The sequence below is a fragment of the Callionymus lyra genome, chromosome 14 (genome assembly GCF_982586985.1).
Source record: "Callionymus lyra chromosome 14, fCalLyr1.hap1.1, whole genome shotgun sequence".
Taxonomy (NCBI): domain Eukaryota; kingdom Metazoa; phylum Chordata; class Actinopteri; order Syngnathiformes; family Callionymidae; genus Callionymus; species Callionymus lyra.
In genome coordinates this window covers 7140724-7159451 of record NC_141831.1, presented here as the reverse complement: position 1 = coordinate 7159451, position 18728 = coordinate 7140724, and the positions used below count along the sequence as shown (strand labels likewise).

Genomic DNA, 18728 nt, shown 5'->3' with positions numbered 1-18728 from the left:
GCTTAAGCATGACTAGAACTACAAAACGAACTTTACAAAATGTTATTTTCCTTTTTTTATTTCTACTTTAATCAACATAACTGGTGAAGGAATTTCCTTTTGGAAATACCATCTGGATCCAAAACATATTTGAATATCTTTATGTCTTTTTGAATATTTCAAATACTATATATGTCTTTAAATGTACTGATAAAATAAATTTAAAGGGAAAAAAATGAATAAACAAAGAATGATAAACAAAGAAAAATTGAAAAAATCAACGAGCTGCTTGACAGACGTCTGCGCTCTTTTAATTATTTTCCAAAAGGAGAATAAAACAATTTCAATGTTTTACTTGTAAACATTTTCCCATCTAAAGGCAATTTTTTACATAGATATTAATTTAAATTAAGAGTATTTAAATAAAATGTATTCTAGATGAAACAAAACTAACTTTTTATATATATATATTTCTAAACTCCACTGTTTTCTACATTCATATTTTTTGTAATAAAAATAAGAATGTGATAATTAAAAATATGTATAAATGTTTAAAAACAAATAACAAATTGTAATTCATGAAATGACTACCATCTAAATTGTTTTTAATTCGAAGTTAATAGGAATTATGTTTTATGTTTTGTTACAAAAAAATAAATTAAAATAAATTTGTATTTATTAATTGTAGTTATTTAAAGAGGACATTTTTCTTTTTCTATGGCTACTTATTTTTGTCAAAAAAATAGAAAAATATAGTTTAAAAATAAATAAAACATGAAGAAATAAAATACAATTAAAAATATTTTAAGTAAGTAGGAAAATATATATCAATTAATAACTCTTCCCTCTACAAACTGGTCTCACTCTGGTTTAATGTAGAAATTTATTCCGACATAAAAATGAAAATACTCAACAGTTTCATGTACGAACACAGTTTTTTTAAGTACAGAAGGAAGCATCACAATATTATTATTATTATTATTATTATTAAGCACAAGTGATTGTACCTCACAGTCTTCGTGAACGTCGCCCAGCAAAAAAAACAACAGAATTGTCGTAAAAAGACAATTAACCTCCAAAAAATTTGGTTTCCACTGACCCTGGACAAGTGTTACATCCAAGAGGTGCACAGTAGTCGTGAACGGAAGCGGATCAGTCGAATCGGAATAAATCGAGTGATTGAATTTAACTCGTTGGAACTTCTATATTAAAAGATTAAAAAATTGAAAAAATATTCTATTTTACACATAGAGTTTAATATTCTTATTCCAATAATTAAAAAAGAAATGCTCTTAATTCATTATTCGTTCAATCGTAGCCTTTTAAATTCAATATAAAAATGTTGACGCCAGACAAAACCAACAGAGCACAGAGCGACTTGATCGAACTTTTCAGCCAATCATGTGGCGCATGGAACGATCACATGACCACGTTGTATCACATGATCGAGCAACTCTGTGTTTTAATGGTCGCAACATTTTCACGTTGAATTCAAAAGGCTACAAATAAAAAAAATATTGAATTTATAGAAAATATTTTTGAATTATTAAATCAAACTCTAGTGTGTTAAAAACATTCGCATTGAAAATGTACGATTTCTAAAATTAAATTAATTATTAAAAATAATTCAAATCTTTCAATAACCAAATTATTAAATTCAATTATTCCATAAAAATACGGTTTCAAAACTTATTATGTAATTTAATAAAAATAAATAAATAAAATGCTTGAAAAAATACTTTTCAATAAATAAATTCAAAGTTTCAACGTTTAAAATGTTAAATCCAACTCCTCAATATTCCGACGCCACTGATTCACTCCCATCTATAGTGACCCGGGTGAGGACAAATGGTGAAGCAGCGCCTCCTGGTGGCCGAGGAGAAACGACGCACGACAATGAGACTCGCTCTTCAAGTAAAACCAGAAGGTTTGTCGTGGATTCTTTCAGGAGCGTCGTGGTCGAGAACACAAATAAAAACATTCACGTGAATGGCACAGACGTGGCAACACTTGGGCAGCGAAGGTGTAAACACAGCCATGACAAGGCAACGATTAAATAAAGACGAAAAGGCAGGATGTTTTATTACAAAGAGACCAAGAAAAAAAGTGAAAAAATTTCAGTTCAGTCCAGGAGTCCAAAAAACAAAAATCCTGGTAAAGCTAGTTCCATGGTTTTTGACCCTGAAGGAAGATTTCAGTAACACGAGCCCTTGAGTGACAGTTTTTTCTTGAGGCAGAAAAATATAGACGCCCACATTCCTGAAAAATAGACTTTTTTTTTTGGCTTGATGAGTGACGGACAGCTGCCAAGAGTCTGGAGATTGTCGGGAGATGCAGGTGAAAATTTTCAGGGGAAAGTTTTTTGTTTTTAATTGAAAAGTTTTTGTTGTTTTTTTTCCCCTCAGAAGACGTCGCCGTTGCGTCCAAAGTCGTCCCTGCGGACCCAGACGTCCTGGTCCTGGATCGTGATGCCCTCGGCGGAGCACTGTTTGAGCGACGGGCGAGGGAAGTCCAGAGAGTCGTGGTGGTCGTCCTCCTCCCCCCGAGTCCTCTGGCCTCCCCCGCCCAGGTCCAGACCCCGCAGGCCGGCCGAGGCGGCCCGGACCGACGTGCAGTACTCGTCGCCGTCGCTCAGAATGTCAGTCTCCTTCACCTGCACGGCATCACAGCCATCGTCATAGCAACCCAGATCAAACTGCTCCTCCACCCAGCGGTCCGTGTCCTCACCTTGGGGCTTGTGAGGTCGAAGAGGTGCATGCTGGGAGTGGGGGTTGTGGGTGTGGGTGGCGGCGGCGGCGGCGGCGGCGGCGGGCGGTTCGGAGTCGGCGCTGTTGTTGTTGCCGTGGACGACGAGGTCGGTGTCGATGGTGAAGCGGTTCCTCACCAGCTTGCGGCGCGCTAACCTCCGCGACGGCGCTGAGGCTGAGAGGAGACACAGTGTCAACGCGGTCTCTGGCTTTTTTTGAGGGAACTGTCAGCAAAACTTTCCACCACAGATGTATGACTAGAACTGCAAAACTAACTTAATATTTATACTTTAATCAACATAACTGGTGAAGGAATTTCCTTTTGAAAATACCATCTGGATCCAAAACATATTTGAAGATCTTTGTGAATATTTCAAATACTATATTTTTTTTTAATTTACTGATAAAATAAATGTAAGGGAAAGAAAATGAATGATAAACAAAAAAATTCGACAAAATCAAGGAGCTGCTTGACAGACGTCTGCGCTCTTTTAACTTGTTTTCCAAAAGGAGATAATTTTTTCGCGAATAAAACAATTTAAATGTTTTGTTTGTAAACATTTATAGATTTATAGATATTAATTTAAATTAAGAGTATTTAAATAAAATGTATTCTGGACGAAACAAGACTAACTTTCCAAGATGTTTCTTACACTTGTAGCTGAAGAAGTAGTTGAAGGTACTTGAAGCTAATGCTAACCGTGTTATGCTCACAAGCACCATAGGCTTTAATTTAAAGGTTTACTTTAAGATAATGCTAACAGTGTTATGCTAACAAACAGCATAGGCTTTAATTTAAAGGTTAACTTGAAGCTAATACTAATAGTATTATGCTAACAAACATCATAGGCTTTAATTTAAAGGGTTCACTTGAAGCTTATGCTAACAGTGTTATGCTAACAAACATCTTGAAGCTAATGCTAACAGTGTTATGATAACAAACATCTTGAAGCTAATGCTAAAAGGGTTATGCTAACAAACATCTTGAAGCTAATGCTAACAGTGTTATGCTAACAAACATCTTGAAGCTAATGCTAAAAGGGTTATGCTAACAAACATCCTGAAGCTAATGCTAATAGTATTATGCTAACAAACATCATAGGCTTTAATTTAAAGGTTTACTTGAAGCTAATGCGAACAGTGTTATGCTAACAAACATCCTGAAGCTAATGCTAATAGTATTATGCTAACAAACATCATAGGCTTTAATTTAAAGGTTTACTTGAAGCTAATTCTAACAGTGTTATGCTAACAAACAGCGTAGGCTTTAATTTAAAGGGTTCACTTGAAGCTTATGCTAACAGTGTTATGCTAACAAACATCTTGAAGCTAATGCTAAAAGGGTTATGCTAACAAACATCCTGAAGCTAATGCTAACAAACATCTTGAAGCTAATGCTAACAGTGTTATGCTAACAAACATCTTGAAGCTAATGCTAACAGTGTTATGCTAACAAACATCTTGAAGCTAATGCTAACAGGGCTATGCTAATAGTCACCTGCTCTGTTCACGGAGGGTCGAGCTCCCTTCAGCGCACACAAGCGTTTCCCCCCGAAGGGGATGTACTGCTGGCTGGGCGGGAGGCTGTCGGTCTTCATCAGCTGCCGTCGCTGCTTCTCTCTGAGGATGGAGTGGACGGACTTCAGGAGGTCCTTCTTGCTGTCCGGAGAGCTGCGCCAGGAGAACATCACGTTGATGTTGATGGAACATATATGCAGGTGTTGAAGGTGTTGAAGGTGTTTTACCTGCAGCACAGCTGGAACGTTCTCTCCGGTCGACCCTCGGACTCAGACTTGGTGTGAACGATCTCGCACACGGATGTTCCTTCCGAGTCTGACGGAGGAAAATGAAAAAAATGTTTGGTAAACACGTAAAATCCATGATTCATTTTTGAGCCAATCAATACTTTAATAACTTTTTAGTGATGACCCTTGACCTCTATCCTAAAACGCACTTTAAAATGTTATAAACGTATTTTTACAATCATCTTTCTTGACATTTAAAAAACTAATTAAAATTATTTTTTATTTTATGCAACGACTAGTTCAATATTTGGCTAATATTATTATTACAAAATATTATTATATATTATTATTTAAAAGCTTTTATTTTAATAAAATGATTTAACATTTTAAAACGATTGTAAAGATTTATAATAATAACGTGTTATAAACGGACTTTTATGTGTCGTCATCTTTCCTAGATTTATTACATTATAAGTTTAAATATAATGTGTTAAAATTATTTATTTTATGGCTTAATTTTCTTATTTTTTCTCTCATTTTATGTTAATGTCTTGAAAGAAATGTTTTGAAGATTTCTTTGTTAGAGATATTTAAGTTTAGCACATCAATTTAAAAATAATAATTTTTAAACAGATTTAGTTGATTTATTGAACTCTGAAAACACACTATATAATATAAAATGTATTAAAGTGAAATAACCTTTCTTCGTGTTATCTCAGGGTCAAGGCTTAAGAAAATGACAATTAATTTTCCTTTATTTTACCTCACATTACTAGTTTTAAGTGTTTTAAAAAATACATATTTTACTGTTTATTTTTACTTTTTTGTATCTTGAAAGAAAATTGAAAAAGAATCCGATATTGAAGATGTTTACGTTTTGTCCACAATTCTTTCGTTTGTGTTGATAACATTTGAATAAAATGTGTTCATACAAATAAAAAATATATTTTATATAATCATTAAGTATGATCAAATACCTTTTTAGAAAATACATGTATTACACATTTCTTAGATGCATCGATTATTTAGCATTAGTTAGTGTTAGTGTTAGTTAGTGTTTTTTTTATTTTAGTTCCATTATTACTAACTTGCAAGACGAATGAAAACAATAAACACATCAATCAAAATACTTTGATATCTTGATTGATCACTACTATTCTTTTTTTAACACAGATTTATTTTATTTATTCGGCTTTAACCTTTAAACTTACTTCAAAATGTTATAAAGTAATCTTTTATTTTTTATTTAAAGAAAAAAAATATATATATGAAAAGAAAAATATGTATATCATAGCTTGATATTCTTATTTGCTTTCTATCTTTTCCTTTTTTAAATAATTAAAAACATTTTAACATTTATAGATATTTATGTTTTGCCCGTAGTTTTGTTTTTATTTATCTTGATAGTATTAAAAAAATATATATATTATTTACTCACTTGCGAGAGCGCGGACTTGTAAAGAGTCGGTCGCGATCATATGACGAAAGCGGAAGGGATCTTTGTCTTCGCTGACGGACGCTCGATGTGACGCAACCTGTCGGAAGAAAACACATCAGCGCTGCAGTACACGATGACGCCTGCAGAGGGCAGACGCGCCCGTCACTAAAGACTCCTTCAGTCTAAAATATTCTTTATTTTCACAACTTCTATGAATAAAAAAGCGATCGCTCAAATTTTCACACGAATAGAAATATTTACTCACGATTTTCTTCCTCTGTTTGGCGGAATCCTTGTAAACAAACACGACTGCCGTCTTGAACACTGAGAGAAAAGAAATAAAACATGAGAATATTATATTAAAAACTTATTTTAACGCCATCGTGTGAGAAAATACTTCTGACACGCGAGGCAGGTTCTCACGTGTCGGTGAAATATTCAAAGGTTTCAGAGGCAGAGACTTTGAAACGTTCTTTAATCCTGGACATGATGCACTTTAGATGACGGGGAATCAGAGATTCCTCATGTAAGATTCACGAGCAGGATTTTCATTTTCATGCAGAGACAGTTCGGTGTTTTCTGTTCTGACTGTCAAACATCTCGTGTTCACGCAGAGAAACGCGAGAAAAACACGCTGAGTTTGATTTTATGACCGTTTTCAACGTCAAGATCGTGACAAAAAACGTCAAATATATCAACCTATTTTTAAATAAAGCTCATTTCTTACAAAAACAAGTTATATAGGACCCACGTTTAAGTTTTATTTATTACAGATAAAAGCATTATTTGTATTGTATCTTAAGTTTAAAATGATGAATCAAATATTTATATATTTCATATTATTTATTATAACATGTTTTTTTATATATATATATATATATGATAAATAAACAGCTTTTCTTTTTATTGATTTATTTCACATTTTAAATTGACGGTGTCACCTCCTGAGAAAGTACTTTGTGCGCGTAAAACTGTCATTACGGTAATAAAGCAGTACAACCAGCATATAAAGCCTGATAAATTACTTCTTGTTACACTATATTTTGAATATTTGTAACAATAAATTGTAAATGTTTCTACAAAATAGGAAAAATTTGAATCAAACAGATGCAAATAATGTCCATTTTATTTTGTTGAAACATTTTCTTATATTGAAATATTTTTAATAACTAAATTAAATAATTAGTAATTAGTCATTTCAATTTAAATAAATGTTTAATGATATATATTATTTAATCATAGAGTTCGATTTTATAATTCCAATATTTCAAAAATACATTTTCTAAATTCAATATTTGTAAGTTGTAACTTTTATAGCTGATGGAGTCACTGTATCCTCTCGTCCTCAGTCCTCGCCGGATTTCACAGTTTAGGACGTAACGACTGCTGCCATCTAGCGGCCGGAAGTTTAATCGCGACACAAAAATGAACAAACACATTTTCTCATTGGTAGCCTTTTAAATTCAATATGATAATGTTGGTATAATAGTGTCATTTTTGATTGAACTTAAAAGGATACTAATGAGAAAATAATAATTTTAGAATATATATATTTAATTATTGTAATAACAATATCAAAGTCTACATGTAAAACAGTTTTATTTTAATTATTAAATAAAAAAAAATTCAACCTTTCAAAATAGAAATGGTTAAAATAGAATTATTCCAAATAATTAATTTAATGCTAAAAAAAAACAACATGTCAATAAAACAATTAAAAATCAACATTTTAAATGTCAATTAAATCCCACTACGGAGTAAAATTCCCAAAGTTTTGTTGAGCCAATCAGTGTCGAGTATACTGAGTATACTTTTGTCTCCTCCATTAGCCAGTAGTGTTCATGGTGAAGTCATGAAGTATGTTTGGAAAGTGCCTCGTGTTGTGCGAGCGGTTTCTATGACGACATACTCATCCTAAGAACCCACCGAAAGCTGCCAGCTCCGGATCCTTCTTGCCCTTGACCAGGGAGGCGGGCGCGTTGATCCAGACCACGTTGGCGTGCAGCAGGAGGTCCCCCATGGACAGATCCGCCACCTGAGAGACACTCGTCCGGTCAGAAGCTGGTCCCGATCGTTCAGGAATCTCACCCTCGTCGCCTCCCGTTACCTCGGTCTGTTCGCTGATGAGCTGGTCGAAGACGGCGCCGAACTCCTCGTGCAGCTTCTGCATCTCGTTGATGTGGCTCGCCACTTTGTTCATGGCCTTCATCGCCACTAGAGGGCGCATAAGAGCACGTTACCGACTCGATGTTCAAGGGGTGTGTATTGATATGACTCTATCACGATACAGAAGCAATGATACAGTATATTGCAATACTATAGGACATATTTGTAGTATTGTCGAGTACTTGACTCTGGTGTTGCAGAATTTACTGGAGTCCCTGTATCCTCTCGTCCTCAGTTACCATGAAAAGGACTAACGTAAAAAAGAACTAAATATGATTTTTTAAATTATTTATTTATTTTTAATTGCTATAGTGCTTTTGAATATCAATACAGTATCTTGAAAAAATATTGTGATACATTTTATCTATATTTTATAACACCCCTAAGATACAGGGGCCACAAAACACTTTATCGTGATACTGTAGTAACAAGTATATATGTGTAGTATTGTCCAGTACTTGACTCTGGTGTTGTAGAATGTACAATTTACTTCTTGATGAACTCGTAACTGCTTTCATTTGTTTTCAAACTAAAATATGTCCAAACATCAGCTTTAAAAGTTGCTGGAGTCACTGTATCCTCTCGTCCTCAGTCATTGCCAGATTTCACAGTTGCTTTAGCTTCGAAGGACGTAACGACTGCTGCCATCTAGTGGCCAGTGGTTTAATCTCAACACAAAAATGAAAAAACACTGTGAATAGTAACAACAAACTAAATTAAATAAATAAAAGTATTGTGAAAATTAATATTGTGATAATTAACTGTATCGATATTTCCTCGCACCTATATTCAAGAGTCAGATGAATTACATCAAGGGCCATTTTGTTTCACTGCGCTTAAAAATATTTGTTAGCTAGAACGGATATGTAGTATTTTTTAACTTATTTTGGATCAGATTTTAGGTGTAAAATATAAACAATATATACTTTGTTGTATTCTCAATGACACAGACTTGTTTTTTACTTATCTTCTCGTCTACTTATATCAGCGGAGGACATAACGACTGCTGCCATCTAGTGGCCGAAAGTTTAATCGCAACACAAAAATGACCAAACGCTGTTAATATTTACATGTTAGTTTTGAATTTAAAAAAAAATGATTTCATTAACACTTTACTGAAATATGAACTATAAAACAACGCTAATATAAACTAGAATTTGAAAGTTCGTTCCTTAAACATGGACACAGTATCCCGAACACAGAATATGGCGATGATTAACCGTAAATACTCCGATAGTGTGTCTGGACTCACCATCCAGGTGATAGTGTTCCTCGCTGTCGGGGTCCGTGAGCGAGTACAGCTCCCTCAGCAGCAGGGGGTACTTGAGGACCCTCTGGATGGGCTTGATCAGGTAGGACTCCAGCGTGGACGAGTGCTGCTGCCGGGGGTTCCTCTCGGCCAGGAAGGCCTTGAAGTCCGGTTCGGTTTTCGCTGGAGGTTCGACAACAAAGAAACCACAGTTAGCATAAATGATGAACTGGTTATATCCTGATGAAGGGAGATGGTTCACCTTTAGCCAGAACCTTTGGAACTTTGGTGTGACTGGCACAGAACGCGCTGTAGATCTTGAAGCGGTCGGCGTAGTAGAGGAAGGATCCGCCCAGAGAGAAGAGAACCTTCTGTCGGGTCACAGTCACGAACCGTCATTAAATGATTGAACGTTTATATTTCAGTAAAGTGTGTATAAAATAACATAATATAAGTTTCATGAAACTTTGGATGAGGTTTCATGACACATTGGATGTCATTTTGTGAAACATTGTATGATGTTTCTTGAAACATTGTATGAGGTTTCATGAAACATTGGACGAGGTTTTGTGAAACATTGGATGAGGTTTCATGAAAAATTGGATAAGGTTTCATGAAACATTGGATAAGGTTTCATGAAATATGGATGAGGTTTCATGAAATATGGATGAGGTTTCATGAAACATTGGATAAGGTTTTTGAAACAATGGATAAAGTTTCATGAACCCTTGGATAAGGTTTCGTGAAACATTGGATGTCATTTTGTGAAATATTGTATGATGTTTCTTGAAACATTGTATGAGGTTTCATGAAACATTGGACGAGGTTTTGTGAAACATTGGATGAGGTTTCATGAAAGATTGGATAAGGTTTCATGAAACATTGGATAAGGTTTCATGAAATATGGATGAGGTTTCATGAAATATGGATGAGGTTTCATGAAACATTGGATAAGGTTTTTGAAACAATGGATAAAGTTTCATGAACCCTTGGATAAGGTTTCGTGAAACATTGGATGTCATTTTGTGAAACATTGTATGATGTTTCTTGAAACATTGTATGAGGTTTCATGAAACATTGGACGAGGTTTTGTGAAACATTGGATGAGGTTTCATGAAAAATTGGATAAGGTTTCATGAAACATTGGATAAGGTTTCATGAAATATGGATGAGGTTTCATGAAATATGGATGAGGTTTCATGAAACATTGGACAAGGTTTTTGAAACAATGGATAACGTTTCATGAACCCTTGGATAAGGTTTCGTGAAACCTTAGATAAGGTTTCGTGAAACATTGGATAAGGTTTCGTGAAACATCAGATGAATAACATTATATAATTTTTTTAATTCAAAACTAACATAGAAATATTTACAGATTTTGTTCATTTTTCTGGTTGCAATTCAAAGAAACTGTGAAATCTGACGATGACTGAGGACGAGAGGATACAGTGGACTCCAGAAGCTTTTAAAGCTAATGTTTGGACATACTTTGGTTTAAAAACAATTGAAAGCAGTAACTTTTTTATTAATACTTTTGTTATTTTTATTTGCGGTTAACATTAAACTATAGATTGTTTGTTCATTTCTGTGTTGCGATTAAACTTCCGGCCGCTGGATGGCAGCAGTGATTATGTCCTCCGCTGATATAAGTAGACGAGTAGATAAAGAAAAAAACAAGTCTGTGTCATTGAGAATACAACAAAGTATATATTGTTTATATTTTACACCTAAAATCTGATCCAAAACAAAAAAAAACTACATAGTGTGTGTAATTGAGAATGAAACTATATATATATATATATATATATATATATATATATATATATATATATATATATATATTTAATAATTCAATTCAATATTTTAAAGTGAAAGGTTGAATTAGCTTTTTTTTAAATAGTTAAATAAAAAAGGTAAATATTTTTTAAATGGATGAATCTTTGTCTTTTTTGCACATACAGTTTGATATTCAAATTTCAATAACTGAAAAACATAATTTCTAACCAAACTATTTCTTAACTTCGTTTGAATTCAATATAAAAATGTTGCTTAAACGGCGCCACATTTATAGCTCGAGTAGCTCTATACTCGTTTAGTATTGTCTGGTGTATTAAAATTTTATATTCAATTTAAACACAAATTACAAATTAAAAATGTTGAATTAGTCACAAGAATTAAATATATAAACTATATGACATTTTTCTTTCAAGAGCGTGAAAACATGAATAATTAAAACAGTTCAATAGCTGTTGACTCTATTATAATATATTTTATATTTAATTAAACAAGCTAAGAATTACAAAATATTACATTTTGAACATTTTTATTATTATTTTAATTAAAACAAAAACTTTATTACTGGATAAAAACAATGTATTTTGATTAAAATTTACAAAAATTCAAACTTTAAATATAAAGATTATCAAATTCACAAATTAAATTTTAAAAAATCAACCTTTCAATCAAAAATGAACTAATTCAAAAGATAATAAATGCTTAAAAATACTCTTTTCAATATTGCAATGACACTGATTTACTTCCGCAATCAAACGACGACTTCATTTTCAGGCGAATTCCGCACCTTGAACTGCTCCACCCTTTCCAGTCGCTCCAGATCCGGCACCAGCCTGATCCCGTCCTCCAGGGTTCGCAGGAACTCCACCTGAAACTCCACCATCTCCCCCAGGTTGCCGAACAAGTCGTCCAGCTGTAACAACACACCGGCGTCACCGTCGGCACAAAAAGAACCTGCTGAGATTCTGATCTGTCTTCGAGGTGTACCTCGTCCCGGGTCAGGAAGCTCTCGGCCTGGAGGGGTGTCAGGTAGCACTCGATGAGGTACCTCAGGTCCTGGGACGACACGAGGAATGAAGAACTTCAGGATTTTTTGTTTTTTGTTTTTTGTTCATGAGAAGCTTTTTTATCTTATTCCTCATCTGTGAATCTCACTGTTTAAACTGCATACCTTCATTAGTCTTGTTCTGGTTAAGATTTCTGCAACAATAATGATGCAAATTTTGTATAGAATTTCAGTGATGGGCTGATGAACCGTCATGAAACAGTGTCGGCATTTTTAGCGCCCACCAGGCGGCACTCAATGGTTTCACAAAACCTCATCAGCTGTTTTTATAAAACTTCATCAGCTGTTTCATGAAACTTCATCAGCTGTTTCATGAAACTTCATCAGCTGTTTCATGAAACTTCATCAGCTGTTTCATGAATCCTTATCAGCTGTTTTTATATAACTTCATCAGCTGTTTCATGAGAATTCATCAGCTGTTTCATGAGAATTCATCAGCTGTTTCATGAGACTATATCAGCTGTTTCATGAAACGTATTCAGCTGTTTCATGAAACCTTATCAGCTGTTTTTATACAACTTCATCAGCTGTTTCATGAGACTTCATCAGCTGTTTCATGAAACCTTATCAGCTGTTTTTATAAAACTTCATCAGCTGTTTCATGAGAATTCATCAGCTGTTTCATGAAACCTTATCAGCTGTTTTTATACAACTTCATCAGCTGTTTCATGAGACTATATCAGCTGTTTCATGAAACTTATTCAGCTGTTTCATGAAACCTTATCAGCTGTTTTTATACAAATTCATCAGCTGTTTCATGAAACTTATTCAGCTGTTTCATGAAACCTTATCAGCTGTTTTTATACAACTTCATCAGCTGTTTCATGAGACTTCATCAGCTGTTTCATGAAACCTTATCAGCTGTTTTTATAAAACTTCATCAGCTGTTTCATGAGAATTCATCAGCTGTTTCATGAAACCTTATCAGCTGTTTTTATACAACTTCATCAGCTGTTTCATGAGACTATATCAGCTGTTTCATGAAACTTATTCAGCTGTTTCATGAAACCTTATCAGCTGTTTTTATACAACTTCATCAGCTGTTTCATGAAACTTATTCAGCTGTTTCATGAAACCCTATCAGCTCTTTTTATAAAACTTCATCAGCTGTTTCATGAAACCTTATCAGCTGTTTTTATACAACTTCATCAGCTGTTTCATGAGACTTCATCAGCTGTTGCATGAAACCTCATCAGCTGTTTTTTATAATATTTCATCAGCTTTCTTATGAAATTTCATCAGCTGTTTTTTATAATATTTCATCAGCTTTCTCATGAAACCTCATCACCCTATCACTTGTTTTCCTCCTATGGTTTCATCAGTTATTTTGTGTAAAAAACAGTTAACAATACTTGTAGCTTAGCCACAGCTAACAAAAGTGTTTTATTTTTCCAAGTTGTTTACTTACTTTGACGTACGTCTTCTCCGTCTCCACCAGTTCGTTGATGACTTTGCGCAGTTTGTCGGCATGGGAGAGCTGTCTCTGTGTGACGCTGCCCGACGAGGGCGGTAACGCCGACACAGGACTCGGGGTGAGAGACGAGGAGGACGAGGAGGACGAGGACGACATGGGGCACTCCAGGGAGTTCATGTCGTGGAGACTTCGGCAGAATGCTGTGACTTGTTCGGTGCTCTGAGGAAACACACACAAAGACATGTAAGAAACAACGTCTCATGAAACACTGGATGAGGTTTAATGAGACAACCGACGAAGTTTCAAGCAATATTGGATAAGGTTTCATGAAACATAGGAAAAGTTTTTATAAAACAACTAATGAGGTTTCATGAAACATTGGATGACGTTTCATGAAACATTGGATGACGTTTCATGAAACAGTGGATAAGGTTTTTGAAACAATGGATAAGATTTCGTGAAACATTGGATAAGGTTTCGTGAAACATTGGATAAGGTTTCGTGAAACAATGGATAAGGTTTTTGAAACAATGGATAAGATTTTGTGAAACATTGGAGAAGGTTTTTGAAACAATGGATAAAGTTTCATGAAACATTGGATAAGGTTTTTGAAACAATGGATAAGGTTTCGTGAAACATTGGATAAGGTTTCATGAAACATAGGAAAAGGTTTTATAAAACAACTAATGAGGTTTCATGAAACAATGGATAAGGTTTCGTGAAACATTGGATAAGGTTTTTGAAACAATGGATAAGGTTTCGTGAAACATTGGATAAGGTTTTGTGAAACATTGGATAAAGTTTCATAAAACATTGGAGAAGGATTTTGAAACAATGGATAAGGTTTTGTGAAACATTGGATAAGGTTTCGTGAAACATTGGATACGATTTTGTGAAACATTGGATGAGGTTTCATGAAACAATGGATAAGGTTTTGTGAAACATTGGATGAGGTTTTATTAAACCTTAGATAAGGTTTTATGAAACAATGGATAAGGTTTCATGAAACATTGGATAAGGTTTTTGAAACAATGGATAAGGTTTCGTGAAACATTGGATAAGGTTTTTGAAACAATGGATAAGGTTTCGTGAAACATTGGATAAGGTTTTATGAAACATTGGATGAAGTTTCATGAAACCTTTGACGACGAATGGCTCTGAACCATTAATTAAAAAAGTCCTCACATGATTGTTTAACAGAGAATGATGACACTGTTTCATGAAACCTCATCGACACTCAACCCATGTCATTTTCTTAAAGTTTATAATTGACTTTTCTGGGGGAAAATCTTGTGATTTCGGACAAAACATCAACTCATCAGCTGGAGTTAAAGAGGCTTTAAATGATCAGGAAAATTAAGTATTTGACACAAAAGTTTCTATTTTTGTTGAACAGAAAAGTAAAAAAACAAAAAACTTACTGGATTTTGACTGAAAAAGTGTGATGTAGACGATCAAAGGATGAATACAAAATCTTAAGATAATAAGAAATGATCAAATTGAATTAAAAATAGTTCCCCTCTAAAATCAAAACAACAACAACCAAAAAAAACCCAATTCCTTTCAGTCCCACAATGCACTGCAAGAGTTGAATCTCTCACTCTTGTGTAGTCAAAGATGTATCATTTATAGTATTTTGTTGTAAATCATCTCTAGATAGTTAATATCTTAATATTAATCTTAAAGGAAAGTAACAAACAGTTAATAATAAAAAACAATGTAGTGAAAACTGTTTTCGAAACACGGATGTCGCAATCATGTCAGTAATTGCTTCTGTTCGACCGTGGAAACGTCCTTCGCTCGCGGTGATTCAAAGATGTTTGTCAGCTCCACCGAAAACTGGTTTGAAAAGCACGACGGAAAAACTGTCAAAGCAGATGAGAAAGCGTGGAATCAGCAGAGACAAGTCGTGCAGAGGCGTGTCGACGGTCACGTGACCTGGCACAGGCGTGTTGTGAATAACAAACAAAAATGAGCACATAACTTCGGGATTATATGAACGTGTTAATCCAGATTGATTCAGAAATAGAGGCCGGATTACGCCTCGCGTCAGTGATCAGCGTCGAACACTTGAACGTTACAAGATGATAATGACATGTGAGGGGTTTTCATGTCTTATCTTATCTTGAATGTGACGGAGAAAATACTGGGATCACAAGAAGAAAACATTTTGTTTTTTACTTGTAAATAAAGATAATTTATGGACTTAATATTTTATCCTATATTATTATAAATAAATAAAATACTTAAATCAAAAATAAAAATAAATTAAACTTGAAATTAAGTTCAATTATGACGCAGACACACATTTGTATGTTATTGTATACAATTTAATGAATACATATTTTTCACTAAGGTATATATTCTTTGGATACAGAAACTTTAAAATAGTTTGAATATTAATCATGAAGAAAACTATTTAAAATATAAAAAAAACTCTTTCTTTTTTTCTACGAAAATAGGAAATATTCAATTTTAACAAATTATATATATATATTATATATACAGTATATATTATTCATCGTAGTACTTGTCTGTTTTATTATTTAATATAAAATATTTATAATTGATTTACAATTAACATAAAAATGTTCACACCTTTGTTCATTTTTGTGTAGCAAAGCTAGATGGCCGCAGAATTAAACCCCACGAGATCCCAACGATGACTGAGGACGAGAGGATACAGTGACTCCAGCTGCTTTTAAAGCTGATGTTTGTTTATATTTTGGTTCAAGACTCATGTGGTCTGTAAATTCTACAACACCAGAGTCAAGTACTCGACATTACAACATATATATACTTGTTACTACAGGATCACTGTATAGTGTATTATGGCCCCTGTATCTAAGGGATGTTAAAAAAAATATAGATACAATGTATCACAATATTTTTTCAAGATACTGTATTGATATTTAACAGCACTGTAGCAATTAAAAATAAATAAATCCTTTTAAAAATCATATATATATATTTTTTATACGTTAGTCCATTACATGGTAACTGAGGACGAGAGGATACAGTGACTCCAGCAGCTTTTAAAGCTGATGTTTGAACATATTTTGGTTTGAAAACAAATGAAAGCAGTTACGACTTCGTCAAGAGTCATGTGGTCTGTAAATACTACAACACCAGAGTCAAGTACTGAACAATACTACAAATATATTCTTGTTACTACACTATCACAACACCAGAGTCAAGTACTGGACAATACTACACATATATACTTGTTACTACAGTATCGCAACACCAGAGTCAAGTACTGGACAATACTACACATATATACTTGTTCCTACACTATCACAACACCAGAGTCAAGTACTGGACAATACTACACATATATCCTTGTTACTACACTATCACAACACCAGAGTCAAGTACAGGACAATACTACAAATATATTCTTGTTACTACACTATCACAACACCAGAGTCAAGTACTGGACAATACTACAAATATATTCTTGTTACTACAGTATCACAACACCAGAGTCAAGTACTGGACAATACTACACGTATATACTTGTTACTACAGTATCACAACACCAGAGTCAAGTACTGGACAATACTACAAATATATTCTTGTTACTACACTATCACAACACCAGAGTCAAGTACTGGACAATACTACACATATATACTTGTTACTACAGTATCGCAACACCAGAGTTAAGTACTGGACAATACTACACATATATACTTGTTCCTACACTATCACAACACCAGAGTCAAGTACTGGACAATACTACACATATATACTTGTTACTACACTATCACAACACCAGAGTCAAGTACTGGACAATACTACACATATATACTTGTTACTACAGTATCACAACACCAGAGTCAAGTACTGGACAATACTACAAATATATTCTTGTTACTACACTATCACAACACCAGAGTCAAGTACTGGACAATACTACAAATATATTCTTGTTACTACACTATCACAACACCAGAGTCAAGTACTGGACAATACTACACGTATATCCTCGCTATTACAGGATGTTGTGAAATGACATTGAGAAAACGAAAGTACACAGAACATAAATGCATAAATCTGCTTCAAAATGCTACATAACCTTCAAGCTAACCAGAATTATAAAACAAAATGGCTCCTATAAGAAAAGCGTGATCACTATGGCGGTGCATTCAAGGTCCTCTGACTGGTGTCCAAGTGACAGATGGAGCGACTGACGGTCCAGGATCAGCGGCTAATGCTCCATTAAACATCCCTAATTCAGGACTCACCAGCTGTAACACATCGTAGAGGGACTCGTGCTTGGAGCTCCGGCTCCTCCTGAACGCCGACATGGCTCCTCACAAGTTCTTCTCCTGATCCTCAAGTTCGGCCAGGAAGTCCATTCCCCCCCGATCCGCCCTGAACTAACTGTTGACGGACGCCCTCCTGCAGTCCAGGTGTTGCAGCAGAACGCGAGTAACAAGATCAAGCATCGCGTCCTCACAGGACGGCGATGAAGGGGGAGGAGAGAAGGGAGGGAGGACGAGAGGCTTAACACTCCTGCAGGCTTCTAGTCTTTCTCTTTTTTTTTACCAGACCTACAAGACCAGTCAAAGCTCCGTGTATTGAGTCACATGTGAGGAACAAACCACACCTGCTGCACCTGCTCCTCCTGAACCATAGCACGAAAACCTCTGATAAGATTCTACGGATAAGATAAGGTTGTTGTTGGTCTCAGCAGGTTATAATGTTTCTTTGTTTTGGATTTTATCCAGAATAAACTAAACATAAAATGTGATGGTTTTCAGCTGTTTCATGAAACACCATTCAATGTTTCGTGAAACCTCATTAGTTGTTTTGTAAAAACTCACCAGTTGTTTCTTGAAACCTCACCAGTTGTTTCGTGAAACCTCACTGATTGTTTCGTTAAACCTCACTGATTGTTTCGCGAAACCTCCCTGATTGTTTCGTGAAACCTCACTGATTGTTTCATGAAACCTCACTGATTGTTTCATGAAACCTCACTGATTGTTTCATTAAACCTCACCAGTTGTTGCACAAAACCTCATCAGTTGTTTCATGAAATCTCACCAGTTGTTTCACGAAACCTAACCAGTTGTTTCATGAAACCTCACCAGTTGATTCACGAAACATCACCAGTTGATTCAC

The 18728-nt window shown here is 34.6% G+C and overlaps 1 protein-coding gene across 3 annotated transcripts in view; it reads right to left on the bottom strand.

Moving 5' to 3' along the window:
- Positions 1 to 888: 888 nt before the first annotated feature.
- The window catches only part of tiam1a (TIAM Rac1 associated GEF 1a), a 95554-nt gene continuing 77714 nt past the window's right edge, over positions 889 to 18728 (bottom strand). The window contains exons 18-29 of one of the 3 annotated variants that reach the window (XM_087807945.1): positions 13593 to 13817; positions 12106 to 12174; positions 11906 to 12031; positions 9587 to 9695; positions 9328 to 9507; positions 8017 to 8123; positions 7836 to 7944; positions 6175 to 6233; positions 5910 to 6006; positions 4472 to 4559; positions 4225 to 4397; positions 889 to 2901 (exon numbers count right to left, since the gene is read on the bottom strand). In XM_087807945.1, the coding sequence (XP_087664071.1) occupies positions 2381 to 2901; positions 4225 to 4397; positions 4472 to 4559; positions 5910 to 6006; positions 6175 to 6233; positions 7836 to 7944; positions 8017 to 8123; positions 9328 to 9507; positions 9587 to 9695; positions 11906 to 12031; positions 12106 to 12174; positions 13593 to 13817 (1863 nt within the window). In that variant the 3' untranslated portion in view covers positions 889 to 2380. Of the gene's footprint in view, positions 2902 to 4224; positions 4398 to 4471; positions 4560 to 5909; positions 6007 to 6174; positions 6234 to 7835; positions 8124 to 9327; positions 9508 to 9586; positions 9696 to 11905; positions 12032 to 12105; positions 12175 to 13592; positions 13818 to 18728 lie in introns of all 3 variants that reach the window. The other 2 variants (XM_087807946.1, XM_087807944.1) reach the window with 2 other exon arrangements.